This window comes from Cyprinodon variegatus, unplaced genomic scaffold, assembly GCF_000732505.1.
Source record: "Cyprinodon variegatus isolate N-32 unplaced genomic scaffold, C_variegatus-1.0 Scaffold580, whole genome shotgun sequence".
NCBI classification, from domain to species: Eukaryota; Metazoa; Chordata; class Actinopteri; order Cyprinodontiformes; family Cyprinodontidae; genus Cyprinodon; species Cyprinodon variegatus.
This window is the reverse complement of record NW_015151033.1, coordinates 320,218-339,883: the sequence shown is the minus strand read 5'-3', so window position 1 is coordinate 339,883 and position 19,666 is coordinate 320,218. Positions and strand designations below refer to the sequence as shown.

The window sequence follows — 19,666 nt, the reverse complement described above, 5'->3', positions numbered from 1 at the left end:
TATATATATATATATATATATATATATATATATATATATATATATATTTAGATCTGCCAAAATTTTAAAAATGTATACCGGTATTTATATTTTTGTTTAAAATGAATATGTTCTATATATGTATTTCTTTTTAAATGAATTATTTTGATGAAAAAAATTGTAGCTATGACCTTGAAAGTGATCAAAACTTTTTTGTCCTGGACACCATTGCTTTTTATTGATCTTGATCAAGATTACAGAGCGTCACACTTTCATAGGTCTAGCCCTTTTGTCTGAAAGAAAAAATCTTTTTTAAGCATTTAAAACAATATATGGGTCGGATGTTTAACAGGACAATCTAAAATTAATGCACAACTAAGCCTTTAATTCCAATAAAATTTTATACAATCCTAAACTCTGTAAAAATGTTTTACCCTACTGAGTAAAGTCAACAAACTGTGTTTAACTGCAAGATCTTTTTCACATGGGGGACTTTAATTGGTTAAAACACGAACAGGCAGATCAACCTTTAAAGGGTCTGTACTGTAAAAAATCGAACACAAAATTTTAATCGAAGCAACCCTCAGATAAATTTAAAGTGAAACAAGCCCTTCACATTTCTTCATCTGTAGTCTCTGAACTTCAGCACTCTGCCTTAGAGCTTGCTGGTTCAGAAGGTTTTCCTGTCTGCTCTCATCTGCATCACAAAAAAGAAGCCTTTTCTCTTGGAAAAGAAATATAGATCAAACTTTATCTTTCTCAAACATGTAATCCTGTGGGAAAAGCCAGACTCGTAGCCATTAGGCAGTGTCCTCTGTGCCTCGGCTCTCTACCCCGTCTCAGCCTTTGTAGCAGAAAGGCCAGAGCAAAGCTTGTTTCCATTCAGCTGGGAGAGTTGGTCGAAGCCGTGAGATCAAGCAGCTTCCAGCAGTTCTTTTAATTTTTTTTCTTCCCTTTCCACAGTAATACTTGTTGTCTCCATGGCACTGGATATATAGTATGGAAGGGAAAAAAAAGAAACAGATTTTACATCCTTGCTTGTTTCTAGCAGGTTTGAAATTTTTTAGGAAGAATGTGAAAAATTAGGAATGGCTTAAAATGGTGAGAAAAAAAGTGCAATTTCAATGCTTGTTTGTTTTCCTTCATGCTTATTGCACAAAGCATCCACCACATAGCTACTGCGTGACTTTACTTCAAGAGCTCTTAGTGGCTGTCTTCATCAACCCGAGATTCACTGTAGCAAAACAGCTTTAATTGGTACTGAGGGGAAAGTGAGGCAGAGGAGGCTGCACGCTTCACCAAGGTTTAAAGAAGATTTGTTCAAATAGTCAGGAATTCTACCTGCAAAGGAATTTGATGGAAACAATATAAAACAATGTGTCTTCCTTAGATTTCTGTGAGACTTGAACTAAACCTACTTTTAACTTATATCAAATATATAAAAAAAGTCAGTATATCTGATTCTGTCCAAAGAAAAAATCAACCCTAATAGAGACATCAGATTACAGATAAAAGATAGTAACAGCAAATCCAAAACATGGTGCAGAAGATATTTGTAGGATCTGGGGAGAAAAACATCCAGCCACAATTAAGCACTGAGAAAAAAAAAACTCACTGACACATTTGAAGACAGTTGGACCTCTTTAATGGCTCTACTTTTTGCACTGTCAGGCCTCGTCACTGGTTATGTTGGCCTCAGGGGGCTTTGGTACATTAACTCCTGTTGTTGATTTTGTTTTGGAGACAGTGGATAACCCATTAGTAGTTATTCAGCTACAGCAGCTACTTAAAACCAGTGACGAAGAAGAGACAGGAAAGGGGACTGTGCAGTATATAGGTATAGTGCATATTTTTCATCACTGATAATGGCCTAATAGTTTATCAATAAAAACAACTTTACATTGTTAAGCTTTTTCATTAGCTTTTTAATTTATTGTGCTTGCAGGAACAGGAAGATGTCCTAATTGATATCAAGGTCTGACATAGTTTTAGTTCCCAACCACAGCACAAAGTCCCAGGTCTTCACTGAGCCTGTTTGTTTTAGTCATGATTTCCCACAAACCAAATGCTGAGAGCTGTTGATTTGCACCTGCCATTAAGACAGCTGTTCCCAATAATTCTTTGTATTGAGTTTGCCTTGAGCTATTTAGAAATAGAGGACACTTAATTTTCCTACAGACTTTAATAACATTGTCATTTCTATTTGTCTTGGACTTATATATAATATAATAATAATATACTGTATAGACTCACAAACAACTATCAGCTTTCTATATATTTAAGAATGAACTGCAGATCAAAAAGTCAAAATGGAAGTCAACTACCAAAGACCAATGACAGAGATATGATGCTGTGAGACTTAAAGATACAAACAGAAAAAATGCCCTGCCAAGTTAGCTTTATAATTATTGCTAAGCAGCAGAGGTGCAGTCGTTTTGATAGATGTGACTGAGATGTCTGATGTTTCTCCGAGTATCTGCTGGAGCCACTTCCCCAGGGTGAGGATTATTACTTCAAGAGCTCTGATGACCACAGGTACCACATTTGCCTTCACCTGCCAGGCTTTTTTCAGGTATTCCTTGAACCTTTCCCTGAGTCCTTGGTATTTATACAGTTTCTTGTGTTCTTTTGTGGACGGAGAAAAGATATTGTGAGACTTCTATATACAAACAGACAAAATGATAGTGACCAACCAACTGGACATTACAATAAATGACAATGGCAGATGATAGACCGACGTATGCCTAACGTACAAAAAAATCAGGCAAAAGAGCTGGGACATGTTGGATGAGTTATAGGTACGTTTTGTATAAGTTATGAGTACACTAAAGTACGATGAAGCACGCTGAAACACACTGGCATACTGAACATTTGTTGATGTATGCCAGAGTATTCTATACGTGGGACAGAAGTTAAATGTAGGTTATCTGATTGTTGACATACGTCAAGTGTAAGTTACTCATAAGTCATGGTGTCTAGCTTATCCAAAACCTATGAGTAACTTGTGTATAACTTATGCGTAACTTATCAAGAACTTATCTCCAATGCATATCAACAGATTTGACGTGTGCCAGATAACTTCGGAGCGGGTTTCTAAAGTACAGCTACTGTATAGTGGTGTATTGTCAGCGTTTTGGTATAAAAGGGAGTTCACAGGAGGAAACAGTCAGTTCTCCTCCAGACCGCATCATAGGGTGAACGAGAGGGTGAGTGTGATGGATCCTCCCTGTGTTCACACCCATGACCAACAAACTACCAAGCAGATATAACACTGAATCTGCTGCGACAGCGGTAAACAGCTGCTAGGTAAATGCTGTGATCAAAGACATCTTTTTATGCATATCAGGCACCTTTGGGCGCATTGCTGCCACCCTCAGGACACTGGCTTGTGCATAATTTTATGGGCATTACGCTGCCATGCGTTATGCATAAGTCAGGCTGTAATTGGATGCCCTGGACTCTTTATAAATTACACTACACATACGCCCAAAATTTAAAAATTCATAGAAAGTTCAGCATATGCCAGCGTTTAATGAGATTTTGGGATGTCAGGCATATGCTGGCTAATTCTGCAAGGTGTGACAGGGCCTTAAGCAGCAGAGAAGAGTTGTTTCAACTGATGCAGCCATCCCAAATGATGGAAAATTTAGGAAAAATCAAGAGAAATTGGTGAAATAAAAAAAGATAAACCTACCAGGGAAGAACTAGAAAGAGCCTGATAGGTGAAGGCAACTGTTGTGTCTTTGGTTACTGGAGCAGCTGGAACAGTAACTCCCACACTGGAGAAGTGGTTCCAACAGATATGTGGAGAAGCACTAGACATCTCAATCCAGAATGGCACAGTTGTATGGACAGCTAGGACACAATGAAAAATCCTCATGCTCCTAGGCCTTGAGTAGAGGACCCCAGCTTAATATAAGGGGACAGTCACACTGCCAAGGAGTACGAGAGTCATGTGAGCTAATCAGTTTTCATCCTACAGTAAGGTAGATCTAATGTGCAACATGTTTTAGCCAAGATAGGGTTATGGTGTTTTTTTGTTTAGTTGATACGGGTTGAACAATTTGCACGGCTAGCAGTAAAAAAACCTAATCAATCATGAGATTGCAGATAAGAACACTAGAACCAGCCAAGCACAGTTTTTTATGACTATTACACATTGCCATCCCTCCTCAGGTACAGCCAATTACGCCAGGAGAGGATGCGCTAGCAGCTACTTAAGGCTGAGGACGCCTATCAGCCAACTCCGAACACACCCTGTCCCTGCTAGGGGAATAAAGAGAGCTTGTTAAGTACAACAAGACACAAAGGAGTTGTCAAGGACTGTGTGGTTTTCATGGCAGGTATGCTGTATATTATATGGTCCTTTTTCCTGAAAAAGTATGTATGACAGAAAAAGAAATCCAAAGGCAAAGAATGTGCACTCTACTGAACGCTGAGCAATCTTTTGGATTATTTACTGCTGACTGCTTTGCAGAAAGGGAGCAAGGACAAACCGTCCTTGCCCCAACTTTGATTACTTTCACTTCTTTTTAATTTCTCATTATTTTACACTGTCTTGCTCCACCTTTTCTTGTAAATTATTATTCACACTATGGGACTACTTCACTGTAAAGTAAAAGAAAAGAAGGAATCAAAGATGAAGAGCATAAAAAGGGATTTACCGTAAATGTTGGACCCAGAGATGTTCATAAGACCATTCTTAAGAGTTTAGGTCAAACTTTTAGTTACTAAAAAGAATACTGGCAAGGTAATAATGAATTGATATGCAATTACCTTTATGTGTAATGTACCATATATATTTAGTAGGGATGTTTTTCTTTTTTTCAAAATGTAACTGAACAAAGAGGACATGTGTTATTGGTAAATCTATCTATCTGTAATTTGAAAAACCTATTATTTAGATTGTGTTGGTATAGAATATAATATTTTATAAGAATGTATTTCTCTGCATTTACATGTTTGTTTTGCAGTTCATGACAATTCCAGATCTTGTTTTAAAATTGAAAAGTATCTAATGCTAATTAAAGCAAGATTTTTAATACAGAAGTGTATTTTTTGTAAATACAGTATCATGGGCTGTTTAATAGTAAAGAAGACTGATCCAGCAGAATGTCAGAATGTCATTGGCACCATCCTCAAGGTTGATGCCACACAAAAAGTAATTGTTAAAGAATCTAGCTGGAGACAAATGACTAGATGGAAAGTTGATTGGAAGGTTAGGTCATAGAAAAGAGTTTTCTAGATGCATTGATAACCACAACCTTGGGAGAATAGTAAATCAAAGCATATTTTATTCATATGAATTTCCCTCATCAGTGTTTATTTGAAGAGCCTTGTCACCTGCTGGTGTTTATTCACTTTGTTTAATGAACTCTTCATGCTTTGCTCCAAGCTTAATGGTAAAGCTGATTTGAATTCCCAACATTTAGACACTTGTAAACAAGGACAAAACATACCTACCTGTTTATATTCTTAAACAACAACATGGTTTAACTTTACTTGACTATTCAAAAAAACTCACCTCCTCAAACCCGAAAATTATTTATGGGGCATTGTCCACAGCAAAATGAGAACCACTAAAGCAAATAATGCAGATAGGTCAAATGTAGTCAAATGCTCAGCAACCTCAGCAGATTCTCAGACTGATCCTCTTGATTCCATGCTGCATCGATGTGGCAATTAATGGTAAAGGATCGCCAACCAAGTATTAAGTGCATATTTGTGAATAATAAAGACATAAATTTCAGATGTCCAACAAATTTTTAAATTAAACCCTTTTCTTTTAACCCTTATGTGATGTTCTACTTTCCTGAAAGTGTAATTTTGGGAAATAATAATCAACAAAATTGAGTTATATAATTTTTCATTTGATAATTCAATTATTTTGCTAAGCAATTACTTTTTCAAGTAATTGATTGACAACTGGATAGCAAGAGGTGCATAATAACATTATTTTTAGCGAATTTGAGCCAGGTTAAGCTAAAGCTATAGCACTTGCAGAATATTGGATAGAGTATTTTCACAGAAAAATACAGGGTTTTTAACCTCTAATACAAAATGTATATTTTCCTTTTTTGATGGTTATTTCAATATTAGATTAATCACAACTAATCAAATCCATTGTTTCAGCCCTAAAGTTTTTTGAATGGAATGAATCTGTATTTTTTAAAAGCGAAAAAAATGCATGATCATTACCATCAAGCTGCATTTAAAATAAAACAACTTATATGATAATCACAGCTCAAAATATGTAAACATCCTTTGCTAATAAATCATGTTTGCTTGGATTGGAGGTTTGTGGCACATTGAAATACTTGCTTAAAGGTCTGAATAAAGTAAAAGGTTGTGGATACGATTCAAATACTAAGCTAGATTCACACAGCAGCCTGAAGCGACCCAAATCCAATTATTTTGGCCATATGTGACCTGTATCAGATCCTTTCATGGCAGTCTGAACAACACAGATCTGTTTTTTCCAATGCGACCAAGGCCACATGACTATGTGGTCCTGAATCCGATACGAATCTGATCTTTTTAATTACGACCAGTGCCTGAATGGCCAGGTCACATTCATTCGACCTAAACATCCTTATTGCTTAACAAAGGCAGCTATTCTGCATCTTGCTACACAGAAGCGGGAAGAAAAACAACCATGATGGAGGATAATGCGGAGAGCAGTCTTTATTTTCAATGCTCTTTAAAATATTTTATTGTTAATGCACTGGTTGGGGTTGGGAAAGAAATTAAGGACTGCTAGATGCGCTACAGCACTAATATACATTTTTACTTTCGTAGACACAGTGCAAGCTCGCTTGTGACGTCATTGCGTCCTCTACTGTGCATGTGGGACACTTGTGTGAATGCAGGTCACACAGGAGATAGAAGTCGCATTTATTTGGCTACATGAACAACCACTCATAAATAATCGGCTTCCCCAAAAAAAACTCGCAATTGATTATTAAGGCCTGCAGTGTGAGAGTAGTGTAATCAAGTCTAAGTTTAATTAGGTCACAAGTCTGATTTAATTTAGAGGTCTAAGTGAAGTTTATCAGTAAGTGGCAGAGGCCTACGTCTGAGCCCAGAGTCACGACCTGTGATAGGAGCTGCAGTGAAATCAGGTGAAAATCAAAACCTTGACTTAAAACGAGCCTCAGTATTTCTTGGCTTCCTCTTACTTTTCTTTACCTTCAGTCCTGGCTGTGTTTGAGAAGAAGAGAAAAAAAACCTGGGACATTGTTGCTAGTTCTGCAATGAAATATTGATCACACAGCCTCACTGTGCTGTGTATCTTCACCTCCTCTACCTGCAAGCAGATGATACCTCAGCTGCACATACACACATAAAACACTCTCAAGGGCCTAATCTCAACTGCAGCTTTACATGCCTGTTTCCCACTTTGTCTTTGATGTTCCAAACCAACCTCACAGCATCTATATATTTATCTACTATACAGACTGATACCATTGCATCAGCAAATTTGATTGCAATCACCTTAACCACCTGCAGTAATTTCAGCTGGGTATCTTTTACCCCAGCTTCATCACAACATTATGCTGATGACAAGTACAGAAGATGTGTTAACAGAACACTTGTCCAGATATCTGAACAATGAACAATCTCACAGTTCTTCTTGCAAATTATAGAGACAAAAAAGGCAGATGGACTTTCACGTTCAGTTGTTTGATGGGTGGATTAAAAAGTATTAGCAAACTCAGGAAGCCAGCAGTCACAGAACAACAGGAAGCATGTTCAAAATGAGAGACCACCATAATGGGGAAAACCATCCGCTTTTTGCTTAGTGTAAAATGAGATGGTTTCCCTTAAATTTGAAAACACTTCAAGAGAAAAAAACATGCTCCCTCTCGGCTTGTTATTGAGTACTATTGGAGTCAAAAGGGGGTAAATTGACTAAGTAGGTCGAAGAGAAAAGCATGCAGAGAAAATAAGCCAAACTCAAATTCTGATTGGCCACATGGGTGTGTGTATGCTGCTTTCATAATTGCTTTCACTTGATGCTTCTACCCTCGTTTTAAACATTTGCTGTGACATTCAATGTGATTGATAGGAAAACAGATTCTTGGTGATGCAAATAGTCTTTGTGGCTCAGCACTTCACTAACCACCCCTCCAAGCCCCCATTGAGACTAGCATCTGAGAACGGTTCCTTCCACAAAAGTGTGTAAAGACACCACACCATCACTGGCAGAGTCCACAAACAGATTGCTCTGAATCAAGTGAGTGAGCGGCGGCGGTACTTACCACGCTCGCTGGACAGGGTGGTATCTGTCAGAGAGATAGAGAGAGAGGGGGATGGGGGGGACAGACAATGATCATTAGAGCATAATAGGTTTCAGGAAAAGTGGCAATGCAATATTAAAGACACAGGTAAAGAGAAAAACCAGCAGATCAATTTGTAAAGATTAATGGAAAGAAACAAACGGTGGCAGGACAGTGAAATAAACAGAACATAAAGTCACTATTGAGGAAAATTTGCTGTCACATCCTTGTAGCCTCCTACATTTGTCTCTGCCTATTATTAAGGCAACACCATCTAAACAGGATGCAGGCTGCTTTTTTCCTTCTTTCTCATTTCATCCCCTCTGGCAGCAGAATATGTCTTTATCTTCAAACACCTGATGTGATCTCTTCATTGCTCCGTTTTGTCAATGAAATTTATGAGAATTGTGTAGTTCTCTCTGTGCACATTGCAACATATTACAGATTCTTGCAGTTGTACTCACAACTCTTGCACTTCTTAACTTTTGGTTCTGTTACAGCCACAAATGTAGTGATATTCCAAAGAAATTGAATGTGAAGAATGCAATATGTGTTTAATATAAAATGTAAAAAACATGGCATGTATTTGTATTGACTAATTAATGAACCCATAAGCATCTTATTGTTCTTTTAAAGATATGGTTGGATGGCAATAAAATCAAACTTTTAACACAATCTATGCTTGACTAAAGCTAACAAATTAAACTAAACCAAAACATTATTTTGGCAGTTACATGTTGGGGGATGCATATCTTTAAAAGGGATGACAAAATTTGGTAAGTCACAGGGAAAATGGCTAGGCCTAAACATCAAGCAATTATCAAAGAAAACATGTTGGAGTTTGCAAAAGACTTGCACAAACAACTAGACTTTTACTTTAGATCATCCTTTTCTTTTTTTATTACTTTGTTTTGGTCCAACTTTTTATCTTGGTCCAACGTTTAACCTTCCACATACAAGCCCAATTAGATGAATTAAAGCCTATATGCAATGTGACAATAAAAGCAAATTAACAGCAGGTATGGAAAAGTTTGCTCCATTCTGCAAGTAAACAATCTATTTCCCTTGCTTAGTTTGTTTCATTTGTTTCTTACAATGAATATGAAGGGCCATAAGCATGTGTAAGCTAACTAAAACAAAGTTAACAAACTCACATATGGTTTTATATGTCTTCTATTTGACAAATTCAATTGTATATTTAAGTATGCTGCTTTTACCTAACTAATGTGGGCTAAATTAGCAATGTGTGCTGTGGTTATACAGTTCTACCTCCAGTTAAGCAAGGGTAAAAGCTTATTCAGGCACATGACACACTTTCTTTTGAACAACTACTTTTACCTCAGTAAGGTTCAATGCTTTTTACATCTTTAGAGACCTAACAGAAAACTGCAGTGCTTTCTAAACAACAGTTATGCTTGCAGACAATGTCATCTAATCCCTTTTTCAATGTATAAAGACACCTAAGTCCATCCACAGAACTTAGCTTTGCACATGTTAAATTATTCATCTCCCTCTGTCAAGAATTCAGCTGTCCTAGCACTTGCCAGTATCCCCAACACATTGGCAGGCAAGCTCATATTTGGCATATGGTGCAGAGCAGGGCTGTTCATTCCTCCCTCCTCACTTGGCCTCCTAGTCCTTATGAGGAGAACACTAACACCAGCCAGCACACTCGTGTATAGCCATCAATACTAGCAAAAACCCAGCTCACCCCCTTACTGAGTTGCCGGGCATCTGTCCACAACCTCTTTGCAACAGGTTTCAAGGTATTTAGCAGATATAATTGCGCTGTACATAAAAAAAAGAGAAAGACAGGAGAACAGCTACAGACTACAACTGTGGGGGGAAATACAGAAATTTTCCGAATGTATTTCAGAATTTCCCTGCAACCATTCGTATAAGTGTACTCAGGCTGAGAGGAGGTAGATTGAAATGGATACGTACAGAAATTAATATATAATTTAAGCTGATTTATACACAAATAGATGGCAGTACCTTCTTGTTATACAGTATGTTTATAACAATAGTAACATTGAGTCCTAAGTATAATACTTTAGTCCTACTCCCCTTGCTTACATACAGTATTATTGTCAGAGTAGATTCCTATTTGAATCCCCAATTAAAACCCTTCCTTTGATGTCAGTTGCAACTGGAAATCTTTTACAACAGCTGTTCAAGCATGCTGATGATGATATGTCCTTCAAGGAAGCAATATACTTCCAGTAGGCAACAAGCAGACTGAGCATGCTAAAGTAGACTTATATATTTTGAGCTTTCCACTCTTTTCTGTCATCAAACATAAAAATAATTTTTTATTATTCTAATTTGGATTAGCGTATTTTCCAGTTTGGAACACCTGCTATTAATGGTGGTTACGACTGGGGTTGAAGAAGAAGATGGAGGGTACAGTAAATGCAATCTGCATGAAAGATAAAAGAGAATGTATCATTTCTGTTTAATCTTTCATTAATTTCTGCAAGAAAACATGAAACAATCTGTGTAAAATCTGGCACAATGATGTTTAGAAAGACACTTAAGCTTCTATTTCAAATCTAGGCTGTTATCTACCCTGAAATGTTCTGTGTTCTAAAACATATAAGCTCTGTTAGTTAAGATGGCATGATAAACCATTTCAAAGGCTGCTAAAATGTCTTACAAGACTTACCCAGTAACTACATCAGTGGCTGCAACCTTTATAATATGACTGGACACTCTGAGGAAGGCAGTTATGAAATCTGTTTTACTGAAATGTGGTGTTCATTAAAACTGTGTTTCATGGTGGCTAACTAGTGTAGAAGCGCAGCAAATGACTGAATTCACCATAAATGGCCAAATACTCTGAGTAAACACGTAAGTGATGCATATTAAAAACTCCTAATTGTAACACAAAAATCCTGCAATAGAAAAATGTTGCAATCATAATTTTATTATTCTAAATGTTGTTTTCCATATTTTCAGAAAGTCATTAAGTGGTTATCCTGAATGTAGGCACAGGAGAACAGAGTTCTACCCTTTCAAGCCAAATAAATGCACAGAACATTTTAGAGTGTTACATAATTAATATTAGCTGCTGTTTACCAAACTGCATGTTAAGAAAGACATTGGATGAATATATTCAAAATATATGAATACACATACATGTTACTTTTTTTGGTATTTGAGGCCTAATGCAAATTTTTGGCTTCCCACTTTGACAATCACACTTGTTTTATTTTGGCACTCCACTACTTAATAGATTTCAAACCAGTGGTCCATGTCTTGTCTGGATCTAATTCACCTAGTTTATACAAAAAACTAGGTTTTTTAATAAAGCAGATTTCTGCCATGCACTTCATTATTCAAACCAAGTTATGGATCAGCCACCCACATTTTACAATATTATGGTCATGATTGTAATGATCATGAGCTTAAACAAAACAAAGAGAAAATCAGTGCTATTGATTTGCAGAGTAAGCAGTCTAACTTTGCTAATCTGCTAAGAGTTGGAGAAGAACTCAAGCCTTCCACATGCAGATCATCCAAAGTTTGCAGGTCTGAAACAGGCCTACAGAGTTTACGGACAGATTCTCCAGTTAAACAATATGGATTTTGATGATTTTTTTTTATATGTTGAGTAAAGACAAAGCTAATGAGATGGAACACATGGTAACATGTCTCAACTGTTGTTTATAAAGATAAAACAAGCTTTATTTTATTAATTGCTTAAACACTGAGATAACGTTAACATTCATATGTTTTCTAATACAGTATGCTTATTACATTTTGATTACCAAATTATGACCAAAAGTAATTTAATTGGAATCCTCATACCTGCTTATGTCTAGCTCACTCAGAGGAGGTAATGAATCAATTAACTAAAGGTTATTGGGTCCTGATTAAGCAAATCATTTAATAAAACACTGTTTGGACAAATAATTCACCTCATGGATTTGCATCATGAATTTGTTTGAAAACATTCCAGTTGCTCTAAATTAGTTAAAAGCTAATTTGATCACATCCCAAAACTTTGGTTCACAAACATAAAATCCAGCTAAACTGTGATATCATTACATCATCTCATTGATTATGGTTTTCAACCATGTTTTTCCTTCTTCTTTGAACACAGTTGCTTAGTTTAGTTTCACTAGTTTTTATTCAGGATTTTCAACTGACATATCTTTGACTTGAAGCTGAATTACTTTTGGTTATAAACTATTATATTTTGAATGGAAGTTCTAGTGATTGATAATTTGAGCTGGATTCACACTTTTATTTGTTCTCATACAAAGCCAGTAGGCTGCGTGTTCATGAACAATATAAGCCAGTCCAAACATTATCTTTTTACATAACAAATTTACCTCCCCTACTGGGGCAGGCAATAAATATATTAAAGTTGCACAACAACACATAATTGCTTCTTATGGTGTGTTCACATTGAACACGAAACCTGTGAAAAATGTATACGTTTCATGTCATTTCGCTTGCCTTACATTTCCCAGAGAAACTTGTCTGCCCAGCAAAGGCACTTTTTTCTCTCATCCGAGAGGTTTTATGAGTTCTGAAACTGGATTGATACTATTAAACCAATAGATTAGTGACAAAATTGGGGTTGGGGCTCTAAACCCATGGATAAACCCTACAACACAAGCACACTCTCACAAACACCTACTTGGATCCGGTTACTTACATGCTTACCCATTGTTTTTCATCACTACCACTGTATGCATTCCATATTGATTAATACTGTATGTTGCTGTACTGTGTCTGTAGTTCTATATCCGCTGGTTGTGCTGTTCTTTCGCCATCTCTCTTTGCAGATGATGAAGCAGATAGATGAAGCTTTGTAAATCTCTGCTGTCGTCTCCTTTCACCTTTTCTTGCTTTCTTTTGTAGTGTCCACATAACATGAATTATTCCCTACATAAACCATAATTAAACTATTTACATAGATAAATCAAGCAGAACACTATGGCAAAAGCGATAATGCTCCACTTATGAGAGTAAAATCTGTTGGGCTTTTTCTAGCATTACGACACCAATTCCTATTGCTACATTGCCAGACAGGACACAAAACATTGATATATATATATATATATATATATATATATATATATATATATATATTTATATATATATAAATAAATATATATATATATATGATTACATTTGGATATTAACACCTAATTTTCATGCCTATAAAGGCTGATAAGGTCACAAACAGGGATCTAAGAATGACTAACTCACTGGCTGTGCTCCATTTGGTTTAAAGTATGAGTTCATATCACTGTGCAATCTGGAAACACCTGTTAAAGAATTCAGACATGCTTATACCACACAATTAACACACCACATTTCTCATACACACTGCCACCTGTGATGTGAAAAAGTGTGGATCGATATGACAGCGTCTGTTGTCGTACAGATGTGTACAGATGTGTCCTTATGCTAAATCATCTACTTGCCCTCGTGATGACTAATAACCATAGAGCAATTTCAGCTAATAAATAATACATTTAAGAGTCTAATCAAATTGAACAAATGAGTATGTCTAGAAAACTATTAATCAAAGAACAAACGTGTATTTACAAATATAACACTGGCACAAACAATCAATTATTCATAAAGTGAATAGTGGGTAAGTGGGCTTCTTCCCGGGTGAAATGCTGCCATAATTGGAGTGGGACTACTGGAGTGAGGGTTTGTGTGTGTGTCTGCATGGGTGTGTAGGTGCTTATGTGTTGCCTTCACCAACACTTCTCCCCATGCACCCAAGTTCCCCCAAACACGACAAGAGCAGGCAGCGATGGCTCATTACTGCCTAATGAGTTGTCTGATTAGTGCTGAATATAAAAGCCTTATTGTCAAGCATTGTATGTTTATTCTGATTAATTGTTACACTGAAGTGACTGAATAGAAAGCACAGCGACATGCTGTATGCAGCAGAGGAGCTCTTCTGGAAGAAATAATTGTATGTTCCTGATTATGTATGGCCTGAGTTCAAAGAGATGTTTTTAGACTAACAGGTATGTATAATTATACTGCATTTGGTATTTGGACAAAGCAAGTCAACCTTTCAGACTTTTACCTGCTGAGAGCTGATGCCCACTTAATGACCAACAGCTTCTCACTAGACAGGTGGCTGAGAGGGCTCATCCTTCCAACAGCCCAATTGCAATTTTTCTCAGCAATTTTTCAAGAAATAATGAGGAAAGTGCTGCTAATAAACCAACATAGATTGTAGGGAAGGTTTTAAGATGTGTTCTATATACATCTGCACCTCATGGCTATGAAACTCTGAGGTTTGTAAAAGAACATTACGAGGAAACAAAAAACCTTAAACCAAGGAAAACATCAAATAAGACAAATTAGGAAGGATGAAGTATTTAGAGTGACAGGTTAGAGAAAAAATCCTTAATCCAACAAATGTCAACTCCATAATACTTAATAACTAACCTCTTTGGTACCACCTCCAGGAGGTTATGTTTTTAGTCGAGTTTGTGCGTGTGTGTGTTTGTTTGTATGTCCATCTGTGTACAGGATAATTAGAAAATTATGGATGGATTTTAATACAATTTTAACAAAGGTGAACCTCAGTCCAAGGAACAATCTATTGAATTTCGGCGATGATCCACATCATTATTTAGATGCAGGAATATTTGTAAGGATTCTTTAACATTATTTGGCGAAACAAGCAGATCCTCCTAAACCAGAGAGTGGCTGCAGTGACTAATTGCAGCTTCAGCATTGGCCCAAAAAAAGTCCAGAGATATATTACAGATACTGAAGACAAAAACACAGGAAAGGTGAGCCATACTTTACTTGAAGTCTCGATCTGCTGATCAAAGAAGAAAGCAGAGTAAATGAAGAAGTGGACAGCAGAAAAGAAATGCCGCAGACACAGGCAGGGCCTTATTAAAAAAATTATGAAAGGCTTTTAAGGTAACTTGCTAAAGGTGCACCTCATACTAAGGAACAATTTATTCAAATTTGGTTAAGATTCAAATCATGTTTTAGCTACAGTATCACAAGTCATAATAACGGGGCAAAATCTCCAAGTGCTTTTTTAGTTTGACTTATGGTTTTAGAACTTGTCAAATTACCTACCTGCATAATGGATTGATCTGCTTCAAAATGTTGCACGATTTTGTGTACTGCATATTAAAAATAGGGGGAAAATGTCATATCAAGGGTTGTCTCTACGTTTCTAGTAAACCACACCAATTTTTTAACAATTGGTTGTTCAGAGGGGGTTCGATGCTTTAAGAAAACCCTTTTAGTAAGTGTCAAAGAAAAAAAAAAAACTCCTTAGAAGCTTAAGCTGAGATTCAAAACAAACAATTGTGTAACAACCACCACCAACAGTCTGCTGCCAAACACAATTAATTTCTAAATATGATTTTCCCCCAGTTCAACTATAAATACGACCAATACCTTGAGTCAAGATTGAAATAAGAAGTTCAAATGTATTGTTGAAGCTGTATGAGGTCTAGAGCAGCAGCTACATAAACACAATTGCTCAGAAATAAGTCATGACTCCCCTTCGGCCACATGTTGAGAGCGTATTCCAAAGCAACATATTAAGAAAGTGTTTGTGGACCTCTGGTGTTTGTGATTTAAAGAGGAAAATACTTTCAGAGCTTTGTTGACCACATTTATTTCTCCCTCATGATATTTGACATGCTGGCAATATGTGAGCATATTCTGCTGCAGGATATGGGGTGATTTATGACAGGAGCTGGTGTACTTGGAGATACAGAACTTTTTCCTCTTTTGACAGCCATGATGGTAACGGAAGGTTTTAGCTGCTGTAGAAGCACCATTTCTCAGCTCTGACCGTGGAAAATTAGTTTAGAACTTAAAGTTCAACACAGTTTACTTGCCTGCTGTCAAGTAATGCATTCTGCAGTCGATATGGAGTCTAAAAACAACTTGCTAAAACAAATTGCAAAGAAATAAATGTAGTTGAATGAGACCAGTTCTTCAATCCATGTTTTATTGAGCCATTGGATAACTGAATTCAAAGAAGACTGCACAAATGTTATTGATGGAATACAAAATGGGTTGGTTTGTCAATACGTCCAATTCTATCTTCCATAAATTACTTTTTAGACAACCCTATTTCAGAGTGGATGAACAAAACTGGACAAGCATCTTCAGCATGTTTGAGGTCACTTTGCTGGTCTCTCTGTGTACATTTTAAATCAAAAGCAATGGGTAACTGTAGGGGGCTGAAGCTTCATAGCAACCCAAACTGTCAATACACTGTTGGCCTAATCACCAAGAGCTTCTATTCTTCAGAGTAAAATATTGTGTATGTGCTCTGTGCTCCAAGCAGCAGCCACTCTGGGGATGTATTGATGAAAACTCGAGAACAGAACTTTGGGATTTATGGTGCTTTGACTTTCTGCCATAGTTAGAGACAAGTGTAAAATCTGGGCAAGATTTCAGCCCACGAGAGTGTGAACATATTCACACATCAGACAACCAGTGTGTCTCTAAATCAGCTTCAGAAGTCATACCTTGAGATTAAGAGGTAAGGGTATTTCATTTTTTTTTTTTTTTCAAAGATGCCAACTGTCAATACTCACTTCTCTGTTGGACACTAGTAATGCCGGAGTGGGGGTAAAAACATTTACAGTAGTGAAGGTCAACTAGCTATAATACACAAAATCCAAATAAAGGAGCATAGGTTTTCTTGACCCGTCGTGCTGCAGGAGAATAAAAACAAAAAAGATGATTAACTCTATTATAAATTGGGGGTTTATTTACTACAATACCACACATTTGAATGTTTGTTTAAAGTGCCTTGGAAGATTTGGAACCCTTTGAAGTTTAATTGTATTTCAACTAGTGTTGCGCCGATGGAATTTTTTGGCCCCGATACATGGCTGTGCAGCATTGGCCGATACGATGTGTGTGTCTATATATGAAGAACTGCATACTACTTGGATGTAAATTAATTGCCATCATTGTTTTGTCAAGCTGCTGCCTACCTTTGTGAAGCAGGAAAAAGACTAATACAAAGTGAATCCAGTAGAACTTTTTATTACCTACCTGGAATGGGTGACAATAGTTGAATAAACTTTTGCCCTATTTGTTGGTACTCATACTAATACCACCATTTTAGGGCCTGGAGCCTTTCAACCTGGAGAGACTCATACATACTGTACAAGAAAAGAGGCGATTAGAGAGATTTATTGATTAATCTTACAGCTCTTTGTTGCCCTAACCCTGGTAAAAGACATGGAAGTGACAGAGAAGAGTGAACTTGGATGATCATTGCGAGATTAGGATTAGATATGCCTTCCCCCGGGATCCGGACACTGGTGGAGTGGAGGCCAGAGAAAAAGGAAGTCTAAATGAACTTTTGAGAGCATGATAGAGGGGATGGGGTGGAAGTGGGTCGAAGCTCAGCTGAAGACCAGGAGAGGTCGAGACTGTAAGTAAGTAAGTAAGTAAACTTTATTTGTATAGCACTTTTCACGGACAAAGTCACAAAGTGCCTCACATGACAACATAAAAACAACACAAGTAAAAACAGATAAAATGCAATAAAAGCTAAAATAAATAAGGGAATAAAACAATAAGCTATGTGCTTTGGAAGGCTAGTGAAAACAGGTGTGTTTTTAGCTGCTTTTTTTTTTAAGATATCCACCGAGTCCAGAGAGCGCAGGGACAGGGGGAGTTCATTCCAGAGACGGGGTGCCACTGCTTTAAAGGACCGGTCTCCTTGGGTTTTAAAACGGGTCCGAGGAACCATAAGCAGGTTTTGACCTAATGACCTTAGGCTTGAGAGAGCTCTAAGCAGGAACTTGCAGCATGGTTGGTTGAAGAGGAATGAGGAGCTGACAGAGATTGGCTGGAGCAGAGGCACATAATGAGGTGACTGAATGCAGGTAATACTAAGACAAGTCTTCAATTTGAATTTGAGCCTAAACTTCATTGGTATATCAAGTTAAAGACCAACTCAAAATACTGCATGTTTGTGCAGTGAAAGGAAAATTATACATGGTTTCTTTTTTTTGTAATAAATTCAGTATATTAGGCAACTGATATTTTCCTCTTTTTTCAATAAATAGATTAAGTTCAGTCAGACTTTTCACAGATCTCTTTTAGATTTAGGTCATGACTGTGACTGGGCCATTCCAGCAATTGCGAAGGCTTTTATCTAAACCCGACCCCTGCAGTACTGGCAATATGATTAACACTTTTTGCTTTGGTGGAAAGTGAACCCACTGCTTTGTTAGCTAGATATAAAGGTATTTGGTATCTGGCTGTTAGCACATCTGACATTGTTGTGTCAAAAATAAAAATACAACACTGTTTTATTTCAGTGCATACATCATTTTTGTACCTGTAAAAGTAGTTCAATAATCCTGGCATCCAAAGGGTTGGAAATTATCAAGAAGAAACAGTTGGTATTTTTTTTATATAGGATTGGCTGTAAACTGCTACAAACAAAGCCAAAACTCTTCCAAAATCCACATTACCTAATGTCTGTCACATTGATTAGCTGAGACAAGAAGATGCAATGTCCTCTTTACCACAAGCTGTCCATGCTATTCTAAATGTTATCTTAGGGCACGTGTATGTCTGATATTCCAGCAGACAAACCTCTAATCATGTTTCGTAGAACCAAACATAAGGACTTTTTTTTAACCCTAACAGCTGCAAAAGAAAAACATCTAACGGCACGTTTTTTACCAGGGTAAAGTCTGGTAAAAGCTTTAAATCAAATACACACGACACATAAATGACTAATATATAAAACAGCTAGAAATACTGCTTGTGGAGATACAGAGACGAGATACATGGAACACCTCACAGTGTGTTTTATCGAGAGTTTAACAAGATGCAAGCAAGGTGCCAGCAAAAAGTCAATGCAGTCAATGAAAGAACAGCTTGATATTAAGTTTACGTGTCCTTGCTTTGTTTTGCTTAGTAGGCTTGATGTGTGGGTTTGTAGTCATGAAAAATTATTTCTGAGTGTTTGAAAACTGTTGTCAAAGAAAATTAAACATGACACCTGTTATTTGATTCCTTTTAAATATTAAGATCAGGATGCAGTACGTGCCCTTGTCAATCTAGAAACTTAGATCAGTGCCTCTGATCTGAGTTATTAGATTAAGACTCTGATCAGAGGCACTGATCTAAGGTTTTTATATTGTTTCACTGTTCTTAAAGACTGAATATCAAATATATCCAATATTTTATGAAACTGCTGTTACATGTTCTCGTTTAACAAAAAAAAAAACAATTTCCCTGTTGGATTATGCATTTAATGGGGTGACTCGAGCTTAATGTTAATGTTGTAGAGGTAGCTGATTAATTGCTGCAGCCCAGTAGGTGGCTTCATTTAACTATGTAAACATCTCATGAGTTAGGACATTTGACATTGGTGGGTAAATACCTGCATGCCTTTCTGTTTT

The 19,666-nt window shown here is 36.9% G+C and overlaps 1 protein-coding gene across 2 annotated transcripts in view; it reads right to left on the bottom strand.

Annotated features, from left to right (window-relative positions):
* Positions 1-19,666, bottom strand: part of LOC107095872 (cadherin-4-like) — a 332,712-nt gene that overhangs the window by 199,785 nt on the left and 113,261 nt on the right. For both annotated transcript variants that reach the window (XM_015392232.1, XM_015392233.1), the window contains exon 3: positions 8,241-8,264. In XM_015392232.1, the coding sequence (XP_015247718.1) occupies positions 8,241-8,264 (24 nt within the window). The remainder of the gene's footprint in view (positions 1-8,240; positions 8,265-19,666) is intronic.